The sequence below is a fragment of the Brienomyrus brachyistius genome, chromosome 23, assembly GCF_023856365.1.
Source record: "Brienomyrus brachyistius isolate T26 chromosome 23, BBRACH_0.4, whole genome shotgun sequence".
Lineage (NCBI taxonomy): Eukaryota > Metazoa > Chordata > Actinopteri > Osteoglossiformes > Mormyridae > Brienomyrus > Brienomyrus brachyistius.
This window is the reverse complement of record NC_064555.1, coordinates 5,289,455-5,309,890: the sequence shown is the minus strand read 5'-3', so window position 1 is coordinate 5,309,890 and position 20,436 is coordinate 5,289,455. Positions and strand designations below refer to the sequence as shown.

General features: G+C 50.8%; 1 protein-coding gene across 6 annotated transcripts in view; it reads left to right on the top strand.

Moving 5' to 3' along the window:
• Nucleotides 1–19,529, top strand: part of LOC125719440 (triple functional domain protein) — a 60,617-nt gene extending 41,088 nt beyond the window's left edge. For 3 of the 6 annotated variants that reach the window (XM_048994203.1, XM_048994199.1, XM_048994204.1), the window contains 31 exons: nt 349–441; nt 760–871; nt 987–1,177; nt 1,275–1,376; nt 2,416–2,448; nt 2,542–2,681; nt 2,790–2,889; nt 3,015–3,258; nt 4,199–4,494; nt 4,921–5,091; nt 7,120–7,215; nt 7,515–7,663; nt 7,776–7,842; nt 8,744–8,847; nt 8,982–9,051; nt 9,960–10,049; nt 10,437–10,529; nt 11,615–11,665; nt 11,845–11,922; nt 12,069–12,260; nt 12,636–12,828; nt 12,940–13,604; nt 14,589–14,836; nt 15,057–15,195; nt 15,321–15,348; nt 15,446–15,608; nt 15,701–15,822; nt 16,164–16,242; nt 16,449–16,649; nt 16,744–16,882; nt 17,021–19,529. In XM_048994203.1, the coding sequence (XP_048850160.1) occupies nt 349–441; nt 760–871; nt 987–1,177; nt 1,275–1,376; nt 2,416–2,448; nt 2,542–2,681; nt 2,790–2,889; nt 3,015–3,258; nt 4,199–4,494; nt 4,921–5,091; nt 7,120–7,215; nt 7,515–7,663; nt 7,776–7,842; nt 8,744–8,847; nt 8,982–9,051; nt 9,960–10,049; nt 10,437–10,529; nt 11,615–11,665; nt 11,845–11,922; nt 12,069–12,260; nt 12,636–12,828; nt 12,940–13,604; nt 14,589–14,836; nt 15,057–15,195; nt 15,321–15,348; nt 15,446–15,608; nt 15,701–15,822; nt 16,164–16,242; nt 16,449–16,649; nt 16,744–16,882; nt 17,021–17,563 (4,992 nt within the window). In that variant the 3' untranslated portion in view covers nt 17,564–19,529. The remainder of the gene's footprint in view (nt 1–348; nt 442–759; nt 872–986; nt 1,178–1,274; nt 1,377–2,415; nt 2,449–2,541; nt 2,682–2,789; nt 2,890–3,014; nt 3,259–4,198; nt 4,495–4,920; nt 5,092–7,119; nt 7,216–7,514; nt 7,664–7,775; nt 7,843–8,743; nt 8,848–8,981; nt 9,052–9,959; nt 10,050–10,436; nt 10,530–11,614; nt 11,666–11,844; nt 11,923–12,068; nt 12,261–12,635; nt 12,829–12,939; nt 13,605–14,588; nt 14,837–15,056; nt 15,196–15,320; nt 15,349–15,445; nt 15,609–15,700; nt 15,823–16,163; nt 16,243–16,448; nt 16,650–16,743; nt 16,883–17,020) is intronic. The other 3 variants (XM_048994200.1, XM_048994202.1, XM_048994201.1) reach the window with 3 other exon arrangements.
• The last annotated feature ends 907 nt before the right edge of the window (nt 19,530–20,436 follow it).

Below are 20,436 nucleotides of genomic sequence, written 5' to 3'. Positions count from 1 at the left end.
TGTGGAAGCATAACTATCTCAGCCTGGCACACGTCTCCCAGTGTCATTCTCACACCTAAGAGGGCGTGCGATTATCCTATTCCAACGTACGTCCATTTCGACGTATGACTGTCTGCCGGAATGGAACCCAGTTGTATGTTGGAGGGAGTCTGTATGAACGGTTTAAGTAATTCTGTTTGAATATATAATTCGTAAAATGTGCGGATTTTCATCTTTTAACTCCAGTTAAGTCTCTGTTGGCGTATTGGTGTAGTTAGTTACTGGGCAGCGATTGATCTCAGCGCGTGACTCTAATCGGGCTGTGGGGAGCCGGATGTCACCTGTAATCCTCTTATCCCTGTCTTACAGGAGATCCAGCTCAGGCACCGCCTGGCCAACTCCATCTCCTCCTACCTGATCAAGCCGGTGCAGAGAATAACCAAGTACCAACTGCTGCTCAAGGTCCGTCGCCGGGCCTGGCCACGCTTGAGCTGTGTCTCGTTAGCCCCGAGGATGGGCGCGTGTGCTAGCGATTGTTCACGGAGGGCTTTCACATGGCCTCTGTCTGTTTCTTGGCACCATTTGTGACAATCCAGAGAAGGTAGCCTTTAGCTTTCTGTTAGCCTAGCATTACTTTTTGTGCACGACTTAGAGAGAGGGGACATTTGATAGCTTTTAGCCCGTTAGCACTGTCTGTGTTAGCGCAGTGCAGCTCACTCTTGGCGCCTCCCCACATCTGTGATGTTTCTTATCAGTCTAGCTTTATGCTCTGGTCTCCAGGAGCTCCTGACGTGCTGTGAGGAGGGTAAAGGGGAGATCAAGGATGGCCTGGAGGTCATGCTGAGTGTGCCCAAGCGTGCCAACGACGCCATGCATCTCAGCATGCTGGAAGGTGAGCGGAGCTCGGGCATGTGGGACCTGAACGCAAACGCTCAGCCGGGTTTTACCCGGGTTTTATCCATTTGCTGCTTGTTGCCTGCGTTCAAACCTGACCTCGCTCTCTACAGGCTTCGACGAGAACATCGAGTCTCAGGGCGAGCTCATCCTTCAGGAGTCCTTCCAGGTGTGGGACCCGAAAACCCTGATCCGCAAGGGCCGCGAGCGTCATCTCTTCCTGTTTGAGATGTCCCTGGTCTTCAGCAAGGAGGTCAAGGACTCCAACGGCCGTAGCAAGTACATCTATAAGAGCAAGCTCTTCGTAAGTGGCCTTCTCAAGCTAGACCCCGTCTTTTGTCGAAGGCTCCCATGTTCTTATTGTCTGACTCTTCTCACGGGGGCTGGTCCCCTGTCTTTAGACCTCAGAGTTGGGGGTCACGGAGCACGTTGAGGGGGACCCCTGCAAATTTGCCCTCTGGGTAGGACGAACCCCAACTTCTGATAACAAGATCGTCCTAAAGGTAAGCACATGGCCTGCTGAGACCAGCAGTCTTCCCTTTTCACCCTGTTCTGTGTGCATGACTGTGGGGTGTTTGCTGTGGTTTTATGGCTTATGGGTAGCAGCAGGGCGCATCTAGGGATCTCTTTACTGCTCACTGCACCGTGGACCATATGTGTGAATTTCCATTGGTCAAAGTAACCCAAGCTTTTATCCTGTAGAAAAGCAAGTATTTGTGTGAATAAGAAATGTTGGTTGGATAACATGCCTTCTGCCAAGTCAATTGACAGCTTTTTTTTAGATAACATGATTTCTGTGGGCCCGGCCACTGTTGTACTATGTATGAATTACATAGCACAGCTCTCTCCCCATTCCGCATTTTCCATAAAATTCTTGAGCACTGCTTACCCCCTAGTGCCCTGCATCCAAGATTGTGCTCCTTTCAAACCCAGCAGAACTGAAGCTGCTATCGATGTTAATTGTTGGAAAGGCATGTTACCCATTTTCACGCCGGTCGGCGTTCTTGGGGCTGCATGTAGACCTTCCGAATGAATCGCAGCGTGCGTCGTCTGCCGCGTGCTTGCAGTGCCATGCTGTGCTTGCCCTTCTGTACTGAAGCAGTCACTGCGGACATGCTGCTGAATTGGGGAACTCTCAGCCTCAGCAGACGGAGCCGTGTGACGTCACAGGCCGCCCACATTACCTTTGCGTTCTTGTCACATGCCTTTCAAACAGACTCTTCTTCAGCCTTCATGCTCTAAATATCCAAAGTGGTTTGTTAATGCAAGTATTTAATCTGTTTACAAGGTTAGCCATTATTTGCATCTGGATGAGCCAAAAATAGCTTAAATTTTAACTTTTTTTTATATGATGTATGGTAGAATGATTAGCTGCTGATGCTAAGACTAATGAGGCATGATGTGTAACAAAGAGATTGTGGTAAAGAAGGTCGGTGTCTCTATGTTTTTTTCCCCTGTCTGTCCAAGCCGTTTGTCATCATAATGTGTGACTCATTCAGTATGAAAAATAGTGAAATTCTCTATTCTATATTTCAAACTAAGCCTCTAAGTCAGGGCAGCAAACACAGCACCATGGTGAGTACAGCAACCAACAGCGACTCGATCAAATCTATGTGAGGAGAGGGGCTTTACCGGCATCTAACCCCCGCGTCACGCTCTTCTTCCCAGGCCTCCAGCATCGAGAATAAGCAGGACTGGATCAAGCACATACGGGAGGTGATCCAGGAACGCACCATCCACCTCAAGGGGGCGCTCAAGGAGCCCATCCACATTCCCAAGCCCGCCACCACGAAGCACAAGGGTAGAAGGTACCCCCCCCCCCTCTGAGGAGAACGTCCTGAGTGTTATTGCTCTTATTGGACCTTTCTTTTTAAGTCGTGTTGAACGTGAGTTAAGAATTGAGTCTTTTTCCACAGGGATGGTGAAGACCTGGACAGTCAGGGTGATGGGAGCAGTCAGCCTGACACCATATCTCTGGCCTCTCGCACTTCCCAGAACACCCTGGACAGCGACAAAGTGAGTCACGGGCTTTCGATCTGTGTACACTGCTCCGCTCCAGCAGACAGGGTGAATCCTGGAATCTGATCATAGGTCCACACTGCCGCCCCTGACCCCTCTCTCTCAAATACGCCCCTATCTAGCTTTCCGGAGGTTGCGAGCTGACCGTGGTCATCCACGACTTCGCAGCAGGCAATAGCAACGAGCTGACGGTACGCCGCGGCCAGACTGTGGAGGTGCTGGAGCGCCCCCACGAGCGGCCCGACTGGTGCCTGGTGCGGACCACTGACCGCTCGCCTGCCCAGGAGGGCCTCGTGCCCTGTGCCATGCTCTGCATCGCCCACTCCCGCAGCAGCATGGAGATGGAGGGCATCTTCAACCACAGAGGTAGGCAGGGATTATCCATGCCCCGCCCCCATACAGGCATGTCCAAAGAGGGCCCTCTCTGATAGGCTCGAGTGCCAACTGGGGGCGGGGCTTTGTTTACACTCACACGTATCACCCCTCAGTTCTCTACTCTTGGCCCAAATGCACAGAATTATGGGTATATAGGTCACAGATCATGGTAGGTAATTATAAAACACACTAAAATGGTAGATCAGAACAGCTGGATGGTGAATTCACCTTTCTGCGGCCTTCCGTATTCCTGTACCTGGGCCTTCCTGCCAGACTTCACCACCAAAGGGCATGTGATTCTGGTTGCCCTCAGCTGGAGATTCACTCCTGTACCAATTTTAATTAATTTTTAATGGATCTTTGGCAGATGTAGGTGGTTTGCTTTGGATAAAGTTTGGTTTGGAAAGTCGGTCTTGTGCATTGTAGGGGGGTGTTGTTTTCCTTACGGGAGGGATTATTCTTATCATCCCGGGACTGATTCAGTTGAGTTTTTAATTAGCGTTTTTTATGGTATCTATATATATATATAACTGTGGGACGACGCAGTTAATGTGTGTAAGATGTTGGAGTTATCTGCTGACGTATCTGGGTCAGGAGGATGGTTCTGGATTGTTCCATCATTTTCCCATCTCATCGTGGCCCATTAGGCCCACTGCCAGTCGGGGGCTGACGGGTGGTGGGGCTAGTGTCCCCTGGGAGGCGGAGCTTACATTCCCATGGGTGCAGGGCTGACGTCCCCTGGGAGGCGGAGCTTACATTCCCATGGGTGCAGGGCTGACGTCCCCTGGGAGGCGGAGCTTACATTCCCATGGGTGCAGGGCCAGGACTGATGTCCCCTGGGAGGCGGAGCTTACATTCTCATGGGTGCAGGGCCTGGGCTGACGTCCCCTGGGGCTGTTTAGAGTAAGGCTGCTCTCTGTTGGTCCTGCAGACACCCTGTCGGTGTGCAGTAGCGACGCCCTGGTCCCCGGTTCTTCGGCCACGCTGCAGCCCAGCCATATCTCAGGCCCCCACAGTTCCCCGGGGCCCAAGCGGCCAGGCAACACGCTGCGCAAGTGGCTGACCAGCCCGGTGCGGCGGCTCAGCAGCGGCAAAGCTGACGGCCACGTCAAGAAGCTGGCACAGAAGCACAAGAAGAGCCGCGACGTGCGCAAGAGCGCCGATGTCGGCTCACAGAAGGACTCTGACGACAGTGCCGCCACACCTCAGGACGAGACCGTGGAAGAGGTGGGGGGCGGGGCTAACTGCAGTGGGCAGGGATACTTACCACGGGTGCTGGGTTTGTTGCTATGGGGCAGTTTGTTGCTAGGTGTGGAATTACTGGATTAGTTATTGTGGGCTAGAGTTTGTTGCCAAGAGACAGTTTGTTGCTAGGGGCTGGGTTACTGGGTTAGTTAGTTGTTATGGGGAAGGGTTTCTTACGGGCCAAAATTTTGCTGGGGGTTGGGTTGGTTACTTTGGGCTGGGGTTTGTTACTATGGGATAGTTGTTACAGGGGGGTGGTTGTTTACTTTGGGATGTGCTTGGTTACTGTAGGGATTGTTGCTTGAGGTAGTGTTGGCTGCTATGGGTGGGGCTGGTTGTCATGTGGGGCGTGGCTGGGTACATTGGGGGCGGAGCCGGCTTTCTCATGGCTGACATGTTCCTCTGCAGAGAGTAAGGAGTGAGGGGCTCAGCAGTGGCACACTGTCCAAGTCGTCGTCATCGGGGATGCAGAGCTGTGGGGAGGAGGAGGGGGAGGAGGGGCCCGACTCGGTCCCCCTGCCACCCCCCATGGCCATTCAGCAGCATAGCCTGCTGCAGCCAGACTCCCAGGATGACAAGGTGAGCATGGGGAACCACCGGTGGGGGGTTGCCGGCGGTGCCGTGTGGGGAGTCAACATGCTCCAGCAAGCCACCTCCCCCCTTAGGCACGTCCGAGTCGGGTTTAAGGTTAAACGACTAAGCACAGACTCACTCGCTTCTCTGCCGTCTATAGATGCGTTCAAGCTCGGGTCTTTTACAGAAGAAACTAATACAGCCCTGCGCTAATGTACCTTACAGCCCCAGAGCTGTGAGTAAGTAGAGGTACTGTAAGGAGGGCATGGTCTGCTTCACGAAAAACATTACAAAGGTTAACATCTCAGATGTGACAGTCATGTCTAAGCAAACGGTCCTTACGATTTCGGAATGACCTGACGCGATGCCCTCTGTCCCAGCCCCGGATGGCTGTGGATCTACATGGAAATCACACTACATTATTTCGTCGATTTGTAGGTTTTATTCGTACCGTGGTTGACGTGGCCCCCTGCTGGCCGCCGCGTGCATGGGGGGTTCACAGTGTGCTCTCCAGGCCGGTGACGATTCTCTGACCCTCTTTCTTTTCTCCTCTTCTGTTCCTGACTGTATTGTTTGCCTTTAGCCTTTCATTGATTTGTGTTCTGTGTTCGCTTTATCTCAGTTCCCGTACCTCTCCATCTGAATCACTCCCTCTCGCTCCTCCCATTTTTTTTTTCCTTCACTTCCGCGCTTAATTTCCAGGTTTATAATAGTTCTTTGGTTTACTCTAGTAATTCTTATTTGAAGACCATGACTGCTCCCACTCTCATTTGTTTGGTAATTTCCACTACGAGCTTCTCTTAAGTTAATGATCATCTTTGATTTAGCCTTTTTAAAGGCTGCCTTCTCCTTTGACTACTGCTACAAAGCTGTCGTGTACTTAAAACAAGAACTCCGCTATGGAGCAGAACACCCTTCTCTCCCGAGTAACCATGAAAAAGGCCCTTGGATTGTAGTTCCGCCTTAAGGCTTTGTTGAAAAGCTCTGCCCGCTGAGAAATGTCCTCTAGTACTCTGTATTTCACCCAAAAGCAACCCTTTTCCTTGTGCCTGCAGAGGTTGAGCTTCCTGAATTCATAATACCTTGAATTTTGTTTATAAGTGCTTCATTCCCTGTTACCCTTTGGGTGAGGCTTCTTCCGGAAGTATCCTTGCCAAAGGCAGGTTCAGATTAATGCTGGTGGCCTGCTGGGGCCCTATGCCCTGCCCGCAGGCTCTGAGCTGCCCTGCTCCCCCTCCCTTCACCCCCCCCCAACCCCTCCCCCCCCACCAGTCCCCTTTTCCTCTGTACGTGGACCACCATCCTCCATGCTTGCCTGTAATTGGCACCTAGTAGCTGGCGAAGCCAGGGACCGCCCCCCTATGCCTTTTTTGGGAAAGTGGGAGTGTCCGGAAGTGACAGCATTGGTGAGACTTTCTGCAACATTCTGCCTCTTTGTGATGGACTGTGTTCATGACTGCATTGCACATTCTCCGGCCCTGAAGCGCAGATCTCCTGAAATGCCATGTCTGAGCTGAAAAACCTGTCTTATTCAGTAATGTGAATGCAAACATTTAAGCAAATTAAAACCACATTTATTCTCTTTACTTTGGAGAAAAATTTTCTTTGTCTTGTTTTTTTTTTTTCTATTTTATTTCTTTTGCATTTAGTTTTAGAACGTCGATTTATTTTTAAAGTTTCAAGTTGCATGTGGGTAATGTATTGGCAGGTAAATGGTTGATGTTTGTGGCGGGGGGGGGATGGTGCTCCCTTATTTGGTAACTGTAAACTGTATTGCGTTAATCTTAACATTAGAAATCCTTATGTCCTGGCCAGTGTCCCATAAGCTCTTCTTATGATGTCATGGGTGTATTTCGAGACTCCCCTATGCTGAGTATGCAAATTAGTCATATGCAAATATATTGCCTTGCCCCACCCACCACAAGCCTCCCTGCTAAGTCTGATGTTCTGTCTGAATCGCAGTGACACTTGGGCAGATTTTGGGTGGTCTCTAGAAGTACCCATCTCACACTAATCCTTGTACCACCTCTCCAGACATCCTCGCGCCTCTCTGTACGCCCGAGCAGCTCAGAGACGCCCAGTGCTGCGGAATTGGTCAGCGCCATCGAGGAACTGGTCAAGAGCAAAATGGTGAGGAGCGGCGATTCAGATTGCTGAAGGGCGTCTTTGCTGTGTGAAGGCAATCAGAACGCGGGTTTTTCTGCTCGCCTAGTATTCTCCTTTATTGATGTTACTTTGCTAATGTGAACCTGCTAATCTTGGAAGCCATCTGAGAACAGCAGCAGCATTACGGTCTACTTTCTACCGTCGTATTCAAATGTGGCATTAAATACTGGGCACTCGGTTCTGGTGATACAATGACCTGCAGGAGGTGTCAGTCTGTTACGCCGTCCTGAAACCTGCTGCCATGTGGTGTGTCTCTCCTCCAGGCCCTGGAAGACCGGCCCAGCTCCCTCTCGGTCCAGCAGCCTGACAGCAGCAGCCCCTCCTTCAACCCTTCGGACAATTCGCTCCTGTCGTCTTCCTCGCCCATCGACGAGATAGAGGAGCGCAAGACTGGCTTCCTCAAGCGCCGACAGTATGTTCCTGCCTGAGACTTTGCTCCCTTCTGCTACAGAAGGTGATCGCTTTGTTCTCCCGTGTGCTCGGAGATGCTGATGTTTCTCCCCGTGTGCCGTCTTGCCGTCCAGCTACGTCCTCCTAGAGCTTATGGAGACTGAGAGGGACTACGTGAGAGACCTGGGATTGGTGGTGGAGGTGAGTCTCGTGAAGTCATGTTAGTGAAGTCATTCTGAAGTCCTGCTTTTCTCACACCAATGAACGTCAAATTCCTTTAACCGCCGAGTAAGACGTACTTCAGCATATGTGGCTCTTCTGTTCCCGCTAATGTGTCGTTAGTGTTAATAACAGCAGAAAATCGAACACCCTCAACCAAAAAGCCGTAATCTTCCTAATAGAGTGGCTGCTCTGTCCTGAAATCCTACAGCTAAACATTTTTCAAAGTCTGCATGTATTATTAAAATACTGTATAAACAGACAGTTTATTTGTGATTTTATGTTCCCCGAAGTTTCCACTTTTTAACAACCTCGGTCATTTTATACAAACCCAGGTGAAACGATTAACAAACGTGCGTTTTATTTTTAATGGACTGTGCCATGCGTGTTTCTGGCTGAAGCGACCACTCATGCTCAGTTCTAATAGTGATTAAGGTGATCGATTCTTTTGTTTGTTAAAGTGAGGATTTAATTTTATTACTGTATTAGGATTAAGATTAATTTCACTGGATTAATCTATCGAAAGTAATATTTAAGTCAATGAGCACAAAAACATTCGACATAAACAATGACGTATTATGGGTTTTGCAGCTTTCTTTTGGGGGGGGGTGGGGGTGACAATATCTCTGCTGCTGTGAGGGTCACCGACTGTCCCGTTGTTTGGGTGAGCAGAATGCTAATGCGATGGCGCGTTAACGAAAGCGAAAGGTGTGATACCCCACAGTATGTTGCTGCTGGCGATTCTAGTGTTGACCCTGCTCATAGTTACAAGGACTCGCCATATAAATTCCAGCCGTCTGGAGGTAGTCTGCTGCTTCCAGCCGCCGCCCCCCACTCCAGTAATAGATCTGCCTGCACGCTCACCCCCGCTTGTCCTTTCTAGGGCTACATGGCCAGGATGAAGGAAGAAGGCGTGCCGGATGACATGAAAGGGAAGGACAAGACCATGTTTGGCAACATCCACCAGATCTACGATTGGCACAAAGAGTAAGCGCGGCATTCCTCGCATTCACGCTCCTTTTGTTGTTTAGAAAAAGTGCTTTTTTTTTTCCTAGTTCCAGTAATAAACTATCATTTTGTATTTGGACATCTTATTTTTTTTTGTTTTCCCGAAAATGCAGCTTGTTCCTCGGTGAGCTTGAGAAGTGTCTTGAGGACCCTGACCGGCTGGCTTCGCTGTTCCTCAAACATGTGAGTGACATCTTGAGGTCAAGGGTCAAAATACAGGACACATGGTTGAGATGCAGCTTGTCACTGGATGCATATTAATGTCCTGGTTATTTTAGTGTACTAACCAATTAAGACTGTACCTTGTTATAAATAATCAAACTGCAGTATGAATATAAATATTTCAACCCTCTGGGGACGAGGACATCGTCGGCGTGTAGCGCCGCCCTCACCTGAAGATCCCTATACATTCTAAACAGCCGCATTTCTGCATATTCAAATTGCATTCGCATGGTAATTTGATGAACGACGCAACGGTGAAACGCGATCCAGATACATCTCCATCAGCGCCATACAGGGGGGGGTGGCCAGATGTGAATGGCTCATGCATACATATGAAAGTTGCTACATATTCAATGGAAGGAGATCTGAAATAGTGACATGAGTTATGTTTTTCTTAATTATTTATCCACCTGAATGTTGCAGCTGCACCATTTAGTCATCTTCATGTAGCCAAGACTTTGGTGATCAGATATCTGGGATCAAAACAAACTGCCAGCGTTCCTTACTATGTACTTTTATAATGTTTCTGCAAGTGTTCCAAACTGCATTTTGCAATGTCTATACTATGGTGTCAAATTACAAGCTTAACATAAATCTGACATATTTACGATATACATTAAAATTGAGATGAGTTTAATGCCAAAACAAATATATAAGAAATAATTTATCTGCCATGAATTAAGTTTATGATATTGAAAGAAATGTGTAACCATGCCCCAGTTGGTGAAAGTGTGTTCCCTACCCCGACACCCCAAAGGTCCCCAATGGGACCTTTTCCCTAGAGATGGATTCTCTCATGAGCAGCGTAGCCATGTCGCGGGACTGTGCTGTGTCTGAATGGCCGGTGCGTCTGTCCTTTTTCCCCGCAGGAGCGGCGGTGGCACATGTACATCGTCTACTGCCAGAACAAGCCCAAGTCGGAGTTCATCGTGTCAGAGTACATCGAGACATACTTTGAGGTGAGCTTCCCGCAAGGTCGCCGTAATGGTGGCAGGATGGCCCGGTCTGTCTGAGGAATCTGATACTGATCATTATCCCGGGCGAACCTGAGGAGACCCGTCAGCGTTTTACTCCAGTGTTTCCCAGTCTAGTCCGTGGGGACCCACAGGCAGTTACTGGGAGAGAGCAAAACTGTGGAGTCTGACAAGGAGCTCGGTGGGAGCAAAAACATGGATCGACTGTGGGTCCCCAAGGACTGGAGTGGGAAACACTGTTCTACTCGATGTTAATGTTGATGTGAGGCTCCTCAAACAACCCCCCCCCCCCCCCCCGCTTGTGTGTTGTCATGGGAATGGGCTCGGGTAACCTTGAAATCATAGCATCTTGTGGTTTCTCACCTCCTTCAGGACCTGAAGCAGCGCCTGGGTCACCGGTTGCAGATCACAGATTTGCTGATTAAGCCAGTTCAGCGAATCATGAAGTATCAGCTTCTGCTGAAGGTCAGTGTCACATTGAGCGGATCATTTAAATCAGTGAGACACTGATAGGTGCTCATCTAGCTGGCATCCCTGTGCTCAGGACCCGTCCTGGGTGGGACACAGGCCGTGCTCATTGTCTCACATGTGCGCACACGTACTTACTAGGGGCTGGGTATTGCCACTGATTTCCCCAATTGATTCGATTCGATCGTGACACCCAAAAGTTAGTAATCTAAAAATTCAGCATATCCTCGTGCTTTTTAAATTTGGTTAGTGGAAGATGCCACGTGCTGCTGTTTTGGTAAAAGGCACGGAAGCTATAAGCGCTGAAGTGGTGGTGAAGATAGGGACAGCTCAGCAGCCACAGCATTTTAAAAGAGGAAATATTGTAGATGAGCAAGGCAACAAGTTTTTATACAGATTACTGTTGGTGCTTCACGATGCCCTAAATGTGCTACTGATCAGATTGTGGCTGTACTTTATATTTATGCTCTATAATCACATCGCGTTTGTCAGCACTGATTGGTGCCTTTTGGCATAACTTGCGCCAACTCGGCCTATTTATTTCACACACGCTATTGGTGGAAAATAAGTTCAGTTTGGCTATAGTTTATTTTAGTTTAAATGTAATCTTTTTTGCTTAATTGGTAGCACGGTATTTAGTAGAAATATTTCAGATAATCGCAAAACCCGTGGCCCTGCCTTCAGTGGTCAGTTCTCACCATGCGTTTCTTTTTTAAAATCTTTTTTTGTTGCCCGATCTCATCTGAGACTGGCCACACGAGACTAACGGGACTGAAGCCTCACACATCCACGGGAAAAGGCCATAGACTGTGAAAGGCAGATATTACAAAATCCATTTTGGGATTTTATGAATTGCAATTTGATTATGCAAATGAAGATCAATTTGAATCATGAAATCGACTTTTTTGTTTTTAAACACAGCCCCAATACTTACACTCAGAGACAGCATGCTTACTGCACTCAAGCACCTGGGCTGTTCCCTGACCTATCCAGTGTGTTGTTTTATTTCTGGTCAGTCGCCACTCTTCTTATCCATCCTATAATTTTGCCCTGAACTCCCTGTTTCCTTTCTTCCTGTAAAGGACTTCCTCAGATTTTCCAAGAAAGCGGGTTTGGATTCGCCGGAGATGGAGGTGAGGTTGCTCTCCTTCAGGACCCTGTTAGATCTCCAGCCAGCTAGAAGGACTGATCTCTCTCTCGGCTATAGCTGCCCTTCACACGCCTGACTGGCATTTGCATTTATTTGTTTATTTGGTGCTGTTGTCGCCTTGGGGGTCTGTAGATGACATCAGTCGGTCTGCGTTTCTTGCAGAAAGCCGTGGAGGTCATGTGCATCATACCCAAGAGGTGTAACGATGTCATGAACGTGGGCCGACTCCAGGGCTTTGAGGTAAAGGTCTGCCGCCTAGCTCGGCCCCCATCATTCACTCGCTTTCCCTGAGTCTCCCTGAGTTCTCCTCTGGGCTGTTGTGGGGCAGTTGTCACCCCAAGATCCGCTTGCTGTTTTTCGTCAGAGCATCCCTATCTGTTTCCCAGGGGAAGATCGTAGCACAAGGTGGCCTCCTCCTCCAGGACACCTTCTTGGTTTCGGACCAGGACGGCACACTCGTGTCCCGGATGAAGGAGAGGCGGGTTTTCCTCTTCGAGCAAATTGTCATCTTTAGTGAACCCCTGGACAAGAAGAGGGGCTTCTCCATGCCCAGCTTTCTCTACAAGAACAGCATAAAGGTACCCTCATGTCGCTTCCTGCTGGCTGGGGTGTGTAATTGCGCATGTTATTGTATCACGCTATACCCGTGGCCTCATGCAGCAGTGTTGGAGTCCTGGAGATGATTCCGCTTTCATTGTTTCTAGAATCATAAAATTTGAGCTCGAGGGGAACCGTGGGTCACGCTTAAATGTCACCAAAGCAGTGTGCAATTTTAAGTGTGAAGTGACATGACCCTGGAATGTTATCACCAAAGTGATTTCTGCATCGTGGGCGTTTCTTCCTCAGAGTGATGTCATTCTGTTACCTTAGTGATATCATTCAGGTTACGGTCTCCATGGTGATATGGTTTGCATTGTGTTCTCCATGGTGACGTATTGCTACCCACCCCGCAGGTCAGCTGCCTGGGCTTGGAAGAGAATCTGGACGGAGACCCCTGCAGGTTCGCGCTGACGTCGAAGGCGCCAGGCAGCAGTGGCACCGACACATTCGTCTTGCACTCGAGCCACCCGGGCGTGTGTCAGGTGTGGGTGCTGCAGATCAGCCAGATCCTGGAGAACCAGCGCGGCTATCTCAACGGTACCCAGAGTGAGCGAGGGGGCGGGGCTTCAGGCCAATTGTTGCACGATTGGTGGTTCTGTCATTCTGTGTCAAAGAATGCAGCAGATCAACACAGCTCTGTCTCACCCCCCCGCCCAGCCATGACCTCACCCGTCGAGCACCAGAGGAATCATATGGGCCCAGGTGCGGCAAGTGGGCCCAGCAGCAGTGGCGGTCCAGCAGGGGGCAGCGCCCCTTCCGGCTCGCGCTGCCGGCCGTCCCGCATCCCCCAGCCCTCGCGCCTGCCGCAGCCCCTCCGCCATCACCCCCCCGAGCCCGAGGGGCCGGACAAGATGTCAGGTACGTCTGGCCGCTACCCACCGTGTGCCCTGGGCGAGCCGGACCCCCGTGTGGAGATTCCCCGCATGAGGGTGTTGGAGAGCCCGCGGGGAGCCAAGCTGGCCGAGGGCGGCCCCAAGGACCCGCACGTGGACCCCCTGGGGCCCGTCCCTAGGGCCGCCGTCAGCCCCCTAACTCTGAGTAAGCCTCGAGCCGGGGCGGCCAGCCCCCTGGCCTCACCCCTGGTGGCCCCCGCTTTCGGGAAGGACGGCTTCCTCCCCGGCAGCCCGCAGAAAGGCACTTCATTCTGGAGCTCCGTGCCAGCCTCCCCCGCCAGCCGACCTGGCTCCTTCACCTTCCCTGGGGAGGGCGACTCGCTGGGCCGCCAAAGCCAGCGGCACTCCACGCACAGCAAGGATGCAGATCGCATGAGCACCTGCTCCTCGACCAGCGAGCAGTCCGTGCAATCCACCCAGAGCAACGGGGTAAGCGGCTGGGCTGCCTGGGCTGCTCTTCAGCCTCTCCGGTACTAACTCCCCGCCTGCTTCGGACGGCTCGACTTTACTGACGGCTCCTGGGGACCGGCTGTACTAAAAACTTGCATCTGGTGAATCTTCGCTCTGTCTTACCACTTTAACCAGGCTTCCACTAACTCCTGTTGGGGCTGGGTAGCTCTGCTTTCCGCCTCTTGGGGGTGCATAGGCACATAGACTTTCTCTTCCCTCTGTCAGCTGTTTCCTGCCTCCCTGGTGCTCCGAGCTGTTCCAAAAGTCTCCCTGGAACTTGCTCTTTCTTGTTCACTTTGTGTTGTGCATTCTTCTGCCCTTTAGCTGCATTGGCCCCGCCTCCAGGGAAGGGCCCGTCCCTCTCGACTTCCCCGCCGGTGTGCTGCTTCCTTGCATACATGCTCACTCTTTTCTCTCTGCCTCATCTCCTTTCGTTCTTCAGGGGCCTTTGCTTGATCGGTCCTTTCCATCTGTTTGCCGGCTTTCCTTTGCCCGTTTTTAATCCTGAGGAAGGTTTCTGGTTCTGTCTGTACAGGTTCCCTTTGATTTCGTCTGTTAATGGTGATTTAAATACGTTGTGCTTGATTTAATGTTACCCAGCATTTCTCCATTAACAGGGAAGTTGTTCCAAATGTTGCAGTGTCAGTTTGTTGAACTTATGGCTGGGTTTGCACATGCTCCTCCTGTGGGAAAGCTTTTTATCGCTAGTTTAGCGAGTGATGTGCTTTTCTAGTTCTTACTGAGCTGGATTAACGCACTCAAATCTGCACAGTCCTGAGAGAGGCCCATGGCATCATGGGTACTGATGCTCCAGACCCCTGTCGGGCAAAATCACTACGCAATCTGTGCCCGTTGGTGCCAGCTAGTTAAGACATTAACCCCGTGTCCTGTATACACTGATGGGCAGTTCCTGGTTATGTAAAGGGCCTATACCTGTGTGTCCCCCCCCCCCCCGAACTTCAGAGTGAAAGCAGCAGCAGCAGCAACATGTCCACCATGCTGGTGACACAGGACTACGTGGCCGTGAAGGAGGATGAGATCAATGTGCTCCAGGGTGAGGTGGTCCAGATCCTGGCCAGCAACCAACAAAGCATGTTTCTGGTGTTCCGCGCCGCCAACGAGCAGAGTCCCGCCGCCGAGGGCTGGATCCCCGGCTACGTGCTGGGCCACACGTCCGCCGTCATCCCCGACCTCCCCGACGGAACCATCAAGTAAGAGCCCTTGGTTCTCGAGGGCCGTGTGACGCAGACACTGGGGCGGGGGTTCAGCACTCCTGATTGGTATGCTGCTGGAGTCGATGTGGATAAGAGCCAATCCTAGAGCTTCAGTGTTACCAATTGAATAATTTCATTGGCAGTTTCTCCAGCTTTTAACAGGCGGTTCTTGCTGAGGCGCCGGGCCCCATCCTGACTCCTCTGTTTTCACCAACAGGAAGTCCTCGTCCTGGCACACCTCGCTGCGCATCAGGAAGAAGTCAGAAAAACGAGACAAGGAACTGAAAAAGGAGGGAAAGCTTGAGAATGGATACAGGAAGTCCCGCGAAGGCCTGGCCAACAAAGTATCTGTGAAGGTGAGGAAGTCACTTGCTTTGACGCCCGGGCTGATGAGCTGCACTCAGCTCAGTCCCGTTACCGATTTAAGCTCCGCCTTGTGCCCTTTTTGATTGGATGCTCACTTTGTGTGTTTTGCTTTCAGCTACTGAATCCCAATTACATCTACGACGGTAAGCGTGAGTCTTTAATGTCGCCCTCTGGTGGATATCCGGGCTGTTACACCAGTGTGAGTTTTTGTGTGCGACAACTCATCTCTCTGTCCTCCAGTGCCCCCCGAGGTCCTCCTCCCGCTGAGCGACGTCACATGTGACATCGGCGAGTGCGTCACTCTTCGCTGTAAGATATGCGGTCGCCCCAGGGCCACCGTCACGTGGAAGGGACCGGATCAGAACACGCTGACAAACAACGGCCACTTCAGCATGGCTTACAGGTGCGTATCCCCAGCAGGATGCGCCTAAGCCCCCCCCCCCTCACCGCTACCCACCCATGCGCTGAAACGTCTCGCGGCTCTTTCCGGCACAGCGACACCGGCGAGGCGACGCTCCGGATCGTGGGCGTGTCCTCTGAGGACGACGGCACGTACACCTGCATCGCCACCAACGACGTGGGCACTGCGTCATCGTCTGCTAGCCTCAGAGTACTGGGTGAGTGACGGCCAGGGAGTTCCAGAACGTTCTGCACCAGCAAGCTGCCTGCCACACGTGGTCGGATTACTGCGTCAGTGGGACCCTGAGTAGAAGTATCTCTGTTCGGTTCAAAGCGGCTTGAGCTGTTATGGTTTCTGCATAGGTGTGACATCTTTGGGTGACTGTTGTCATCACTGACCCTCTGGACCTTAAAATTTACCAAGAGCTTCTAAACGGAAAGTGATTCCTTAGTTCTGGGAGTTTCTGCTATTTTATCCTAGTGTATCATGTGACTCTCCTTCCTGGAAACCTGAGCTTGTAAAAAAAAAAAAAAACTAAATAGCACCTCTCATCACCAGGCACGACCAGGGATGGACTGAAGGTCGCATGGAAAGACAACTTTGACTCCTTCTACACAGTGGTCTCTGAACTGGGCAGGTAAGCTTCACCGCCTGCATTGTGAATCACTGTTACGCGACAAATGGCGCCCCCATGTGAGCATGCAGGAACTTAATAACACTGCAATGTTAATTACAATTAGCTACAGCGTCACCTTGTGGCCATGTTGATAAGTCTCCTCTGTGATGCGTTTCCCCATGTACATATAACCAAAGTCTACATTCCAACCCCTGTCTACTTCACAGGGGCAGGTTCTCGGTAGTGAAGCGCTGCGACCAGAGGGGGAGCAAGCAAACGGTGGCAGCCAAACTGGTCAACAAGAAGCTGATGAAGCGTGACCAGGTGACCCAGGAGCTGAGCCTCCTGCACGGCCTGCAGCACCCCCACCTGGTGCGGCTGCTGGACACCTTCGAGACGGCCACCAGCTACATCCTGGTCCTGGAGATGTACGTCTGATCGGGCGCCGCCCGGCCCGCTAAAACCGTCACGGCATCTCTCCTGGCTCTGGTGGTCTGACAGCTGTCCCTCTGCGTCTCCTAGGGCTGACCAAGGCCGTCTGCTGGACTACATCGTCAGCTGGGGTAACCTCACGGAGGAGAAGGTGGCCGCGTACCTGCGGGAGATTCTGGAAGCTTTGCACTACCTGCATAACTGCAGAATAGCGCACTTGGATTTAAAGGTGCGTAGCCGCCTGTATCCGAGTGGCATCACGCCGGGTGTTTCTCAGCATGCGTATTTAAGGGCTCTTATTAGATCCTGTTCTGGCCACTTTGGGCTGATAAGCATGTGACGTGGTTTTGTTTATCCCCCATACAAGCCCGAGAACGTGCTCGTGGACCAGAGCGGGGGCCAGCCAGTGATCAAGCTGGCCGACTTCGGCGACGCAGTGCGTCTGGGCTCCACCCACTACGTGCATCCGCTGCTGGGCAGCCCCGAGTTCGCCGCCCCCGAGCTGGTCCTGGGCGAGACAGCGGTGCTGGCCTCCGACGTCTGGAGTGTGGGCGTGCTGACCTACGTGCTGCTGAGTGGCGCCTCTCCCTTCCTGGACGAGAGCGCCGAAGAGACCTGCCTCAATATCTGCCGGCTAGACTTCAGCTTCCCCGACGACTACTTCCAGGGCGTGAGCCAGGGGGCCCGCGACTTCGTGCGTCTCCTGCTGCGCAGTGAGCCTTCCAGGCGCCCCCCCACCTCCCTCTGCCTCCAGGAGCCCTGGCTGCAGCCGGGCCACGGGGCCGGCTCCCCCCACATCGATACCTCCCGCCTCATCTCGTTTATCGACCGGCGCAAGCACCAGAACGACGTGCGGCCCGTCGGCAGCATCAAGGCCTTCCTGCACAGCCGACTGCTGCCGGCGGTCTGACGCACCAATGAAAATAAAGATCTCATCCTCTTTCACTGACCAGTCGAAACCCACGGTGTCCTGCCGTGACTTGCGAAACCAGTGGAAGGTCATTCCCATGGAAACTCGAGGATTCCCGTAGTTGACCAGTCCCTTGCTGCTGCCTGGTGCGGGATCCCGATACGGATCTGGCAAAAAAGTGGGAATATTATCCCACAGATTTAGGCGAAACGTCTCTCCACACATCTGCTCGGATGTGGAGTTTTTTCTAAATGGCGATTTAGATAGAATTAGCATGGAGGACAATGTTATTCCCAGCTTTCCCCCCCCCTTTCCTTAGTCGTCCTCTTTTTCAGAGTATTCAATTCAGGTTGCTTGGATTGATTAATGGGATTTTTAAGGGGAAATTCCCTGTCTAATGGTTGTGAGCCCAGCGTGGCTAATGGAGCCAGCGGCTGTCTGGCTTTCCAGGAGTGAATTAAAAAAAAAAAAAAAGATAAATAATTAAAGCAAAAAAGTCATTCATTTTTAAAAGTTGCCTCACGGTCTTGGCCTGAGAAGCATCGCTTACAGAATTTAGGTCGAGATCAGCACCCGGATTGTGGGTCCAGCGAACAGCCGCCGCTTGGGTGAAATCTTTCTGATTCTGTTCAGAGCTCTTTTAATTGCCTTGTTTATTTATTCTAAGGGATCGTGAAAAATCAATGCCACAAGTAACAAGATTTTAAGTGCTGCAACTCCAGCCTACGTAAAAAGGCAAAAAAAAAAAAAAAGAATCTTTTCTTTCTGCTTTTATTAGAACAAGTGATGTTGCTCGGACCTAAGATATTTGCGCCTTACTTTGTACATACTGTCCCCGCCTCCCGTTCAGCACGCGGCTCGTCATTGGATCTCCTCGGGTCAGGAAGGACGCCGAGTGGCTGGGGGGCCCCCCTCTGAGCGGCGGTGCAGACAGCGAATCGGATGGCGGAGCAACAAAGAGCGTTTACTGTAAAATGCACTCGTTATGTCATGTTTTTAATCTCATCACGTGCAATGTTGCGGCTTCAGCGTTTTATTTATGGAGACATCTGTACCTGTAATAAATGTATAGAAAATGGCGCTTTTAGTGCCACTAGTTTTGCTGGTTTTCTGTTTGACGCCGTTTCCCTCCTTCAGTATTATCGCCCCGAGAGTCTGTGTGTCTGCTAGCGTTCGTACGTGTGTGAGCAGCGGTGATGCCTTTCTCAGATTTACATAGAAACCCTGGCTTCCCCAAATGCCAAAGTATAAAGAGCTTTACAGAAACCATTTAAGTTAATTCCTTGTTTTTGGCCTTTAAATTATGAACTATGAATGGAAATATGACTCGGAAAGGATGTTTACATTTTGTTTCTTATGGGTTTCCTTTATTTTATTTTTTTAACAATCACGATGAGGTTTTCAAAGTATTTACTGCAGCCACTGGCAGGTAATTTGGACTTCATTAGGGTGCCTGGGGGTCTGAGTAGGGTGTGAGTGCAGTATATGTGGGGTCTTGCTCCGTAACTGTGATGGGATTCCTCAGCGGACACATGGGAGCGCTGCGTACGTTCCTGCGAGGTGCATCGCGTTCACACACCTGCCGTCTTCTCAGCGAGACGTCAGGAAGCTGCTTGCAGTTAAGTCACTGTAGTCTGTACACCTCCAGCCTTGGGGGGTTCTCCGGGAAATCTCCAAGCGGGATCCGCCGGGCGTGTGGGGCGGAGTCCAGCCCGGGCCACCACCACCACCCCCTCCCTCATTCTGTCCTCTTATTTATTCAACATTGTAAAGCTGTATATTAACTCAAGTGGGAGCTCAAGACAAGGTGCTTTTGCGCATGTGTGTGTGCCAACCTTTTTTCATTTAATCCTTTTTTTTTTCGTTTGCATGTGTATGTGCTGTACAGAATCCTTGTGTCTTCACCATGTGCTGTAAATATTTTTGCCATCAGTTGTTTTGAGATTAAACAAGCACCATGCTCTTCCGTGTTTTCATTTTTATTCCCCCGCCTTATATTATTTTCTGATTTTTCACCCGTCGAGTCTATGGGTCACTCACCCATCATACATCCCAGTCCTGTGGTTATTGGCTACACTTTACTCTCTCACAGAGGTTTAACAATCTCACCATTTATTTAGACCTGTAAATTGAAAATATTTTGAATCCAGATGAAACTGATCATTGAATCTGTTGATTTGATGTTTATATAGAACAGGACTGTGTGCAGCTACATGTTAGCCCAGGGTGTAAAAAACGCACGGGTGGGGGTTCAGCAGGCTGGAATGGGTCTGCCACTAGAGGGCAGTATTGATACGTACTTGACTTTCGTGTAATTCTGTTGAGGTGTTTAGTTTTACCGAAGCGGCATACCTGATGGGGGAAACAATGGGTATATCGCTTTCTGTTAAGTAATGAAGGACGTAGCATGTTCCCCTGTCAATAGAGTAGTGTTTGGGTTAAAGTGGAGGGTGAAAATGGACCGTAAGTGAATGGCACTGTTCATATTGCATTTTGGGCATTAGTACTGCATTGATGTCTTTGCAGAGACTTTGAAACTTTTAATTTGTCGTCTGAGGCCGTGGCACCACCAGAGCTGCTAGTTCCTCTAAATGGAGGATCTCTATCCTGATGGTTTTGGGTGTCGACTTGCTGTACCCTTCCTCCGTGTCTGCTTCTCATTCATCTTTATTAAAACAGAACCGCGGTGTGAAATCTGAAGCCCGCAGTTTCTCTGCAGCCGATAGCTCCAGCGATAAGCAGCAATCTGGGGGAAATATGCAATCGGACTGTCCCAAAACTCGGCGTGTTTTGGAAAGTGGGGTTCACTTTCCAAAACACGCTGAGTTTTGGGACAGTCCGATGCCGCTGCGTTATAAATATTCGGAGCGGTT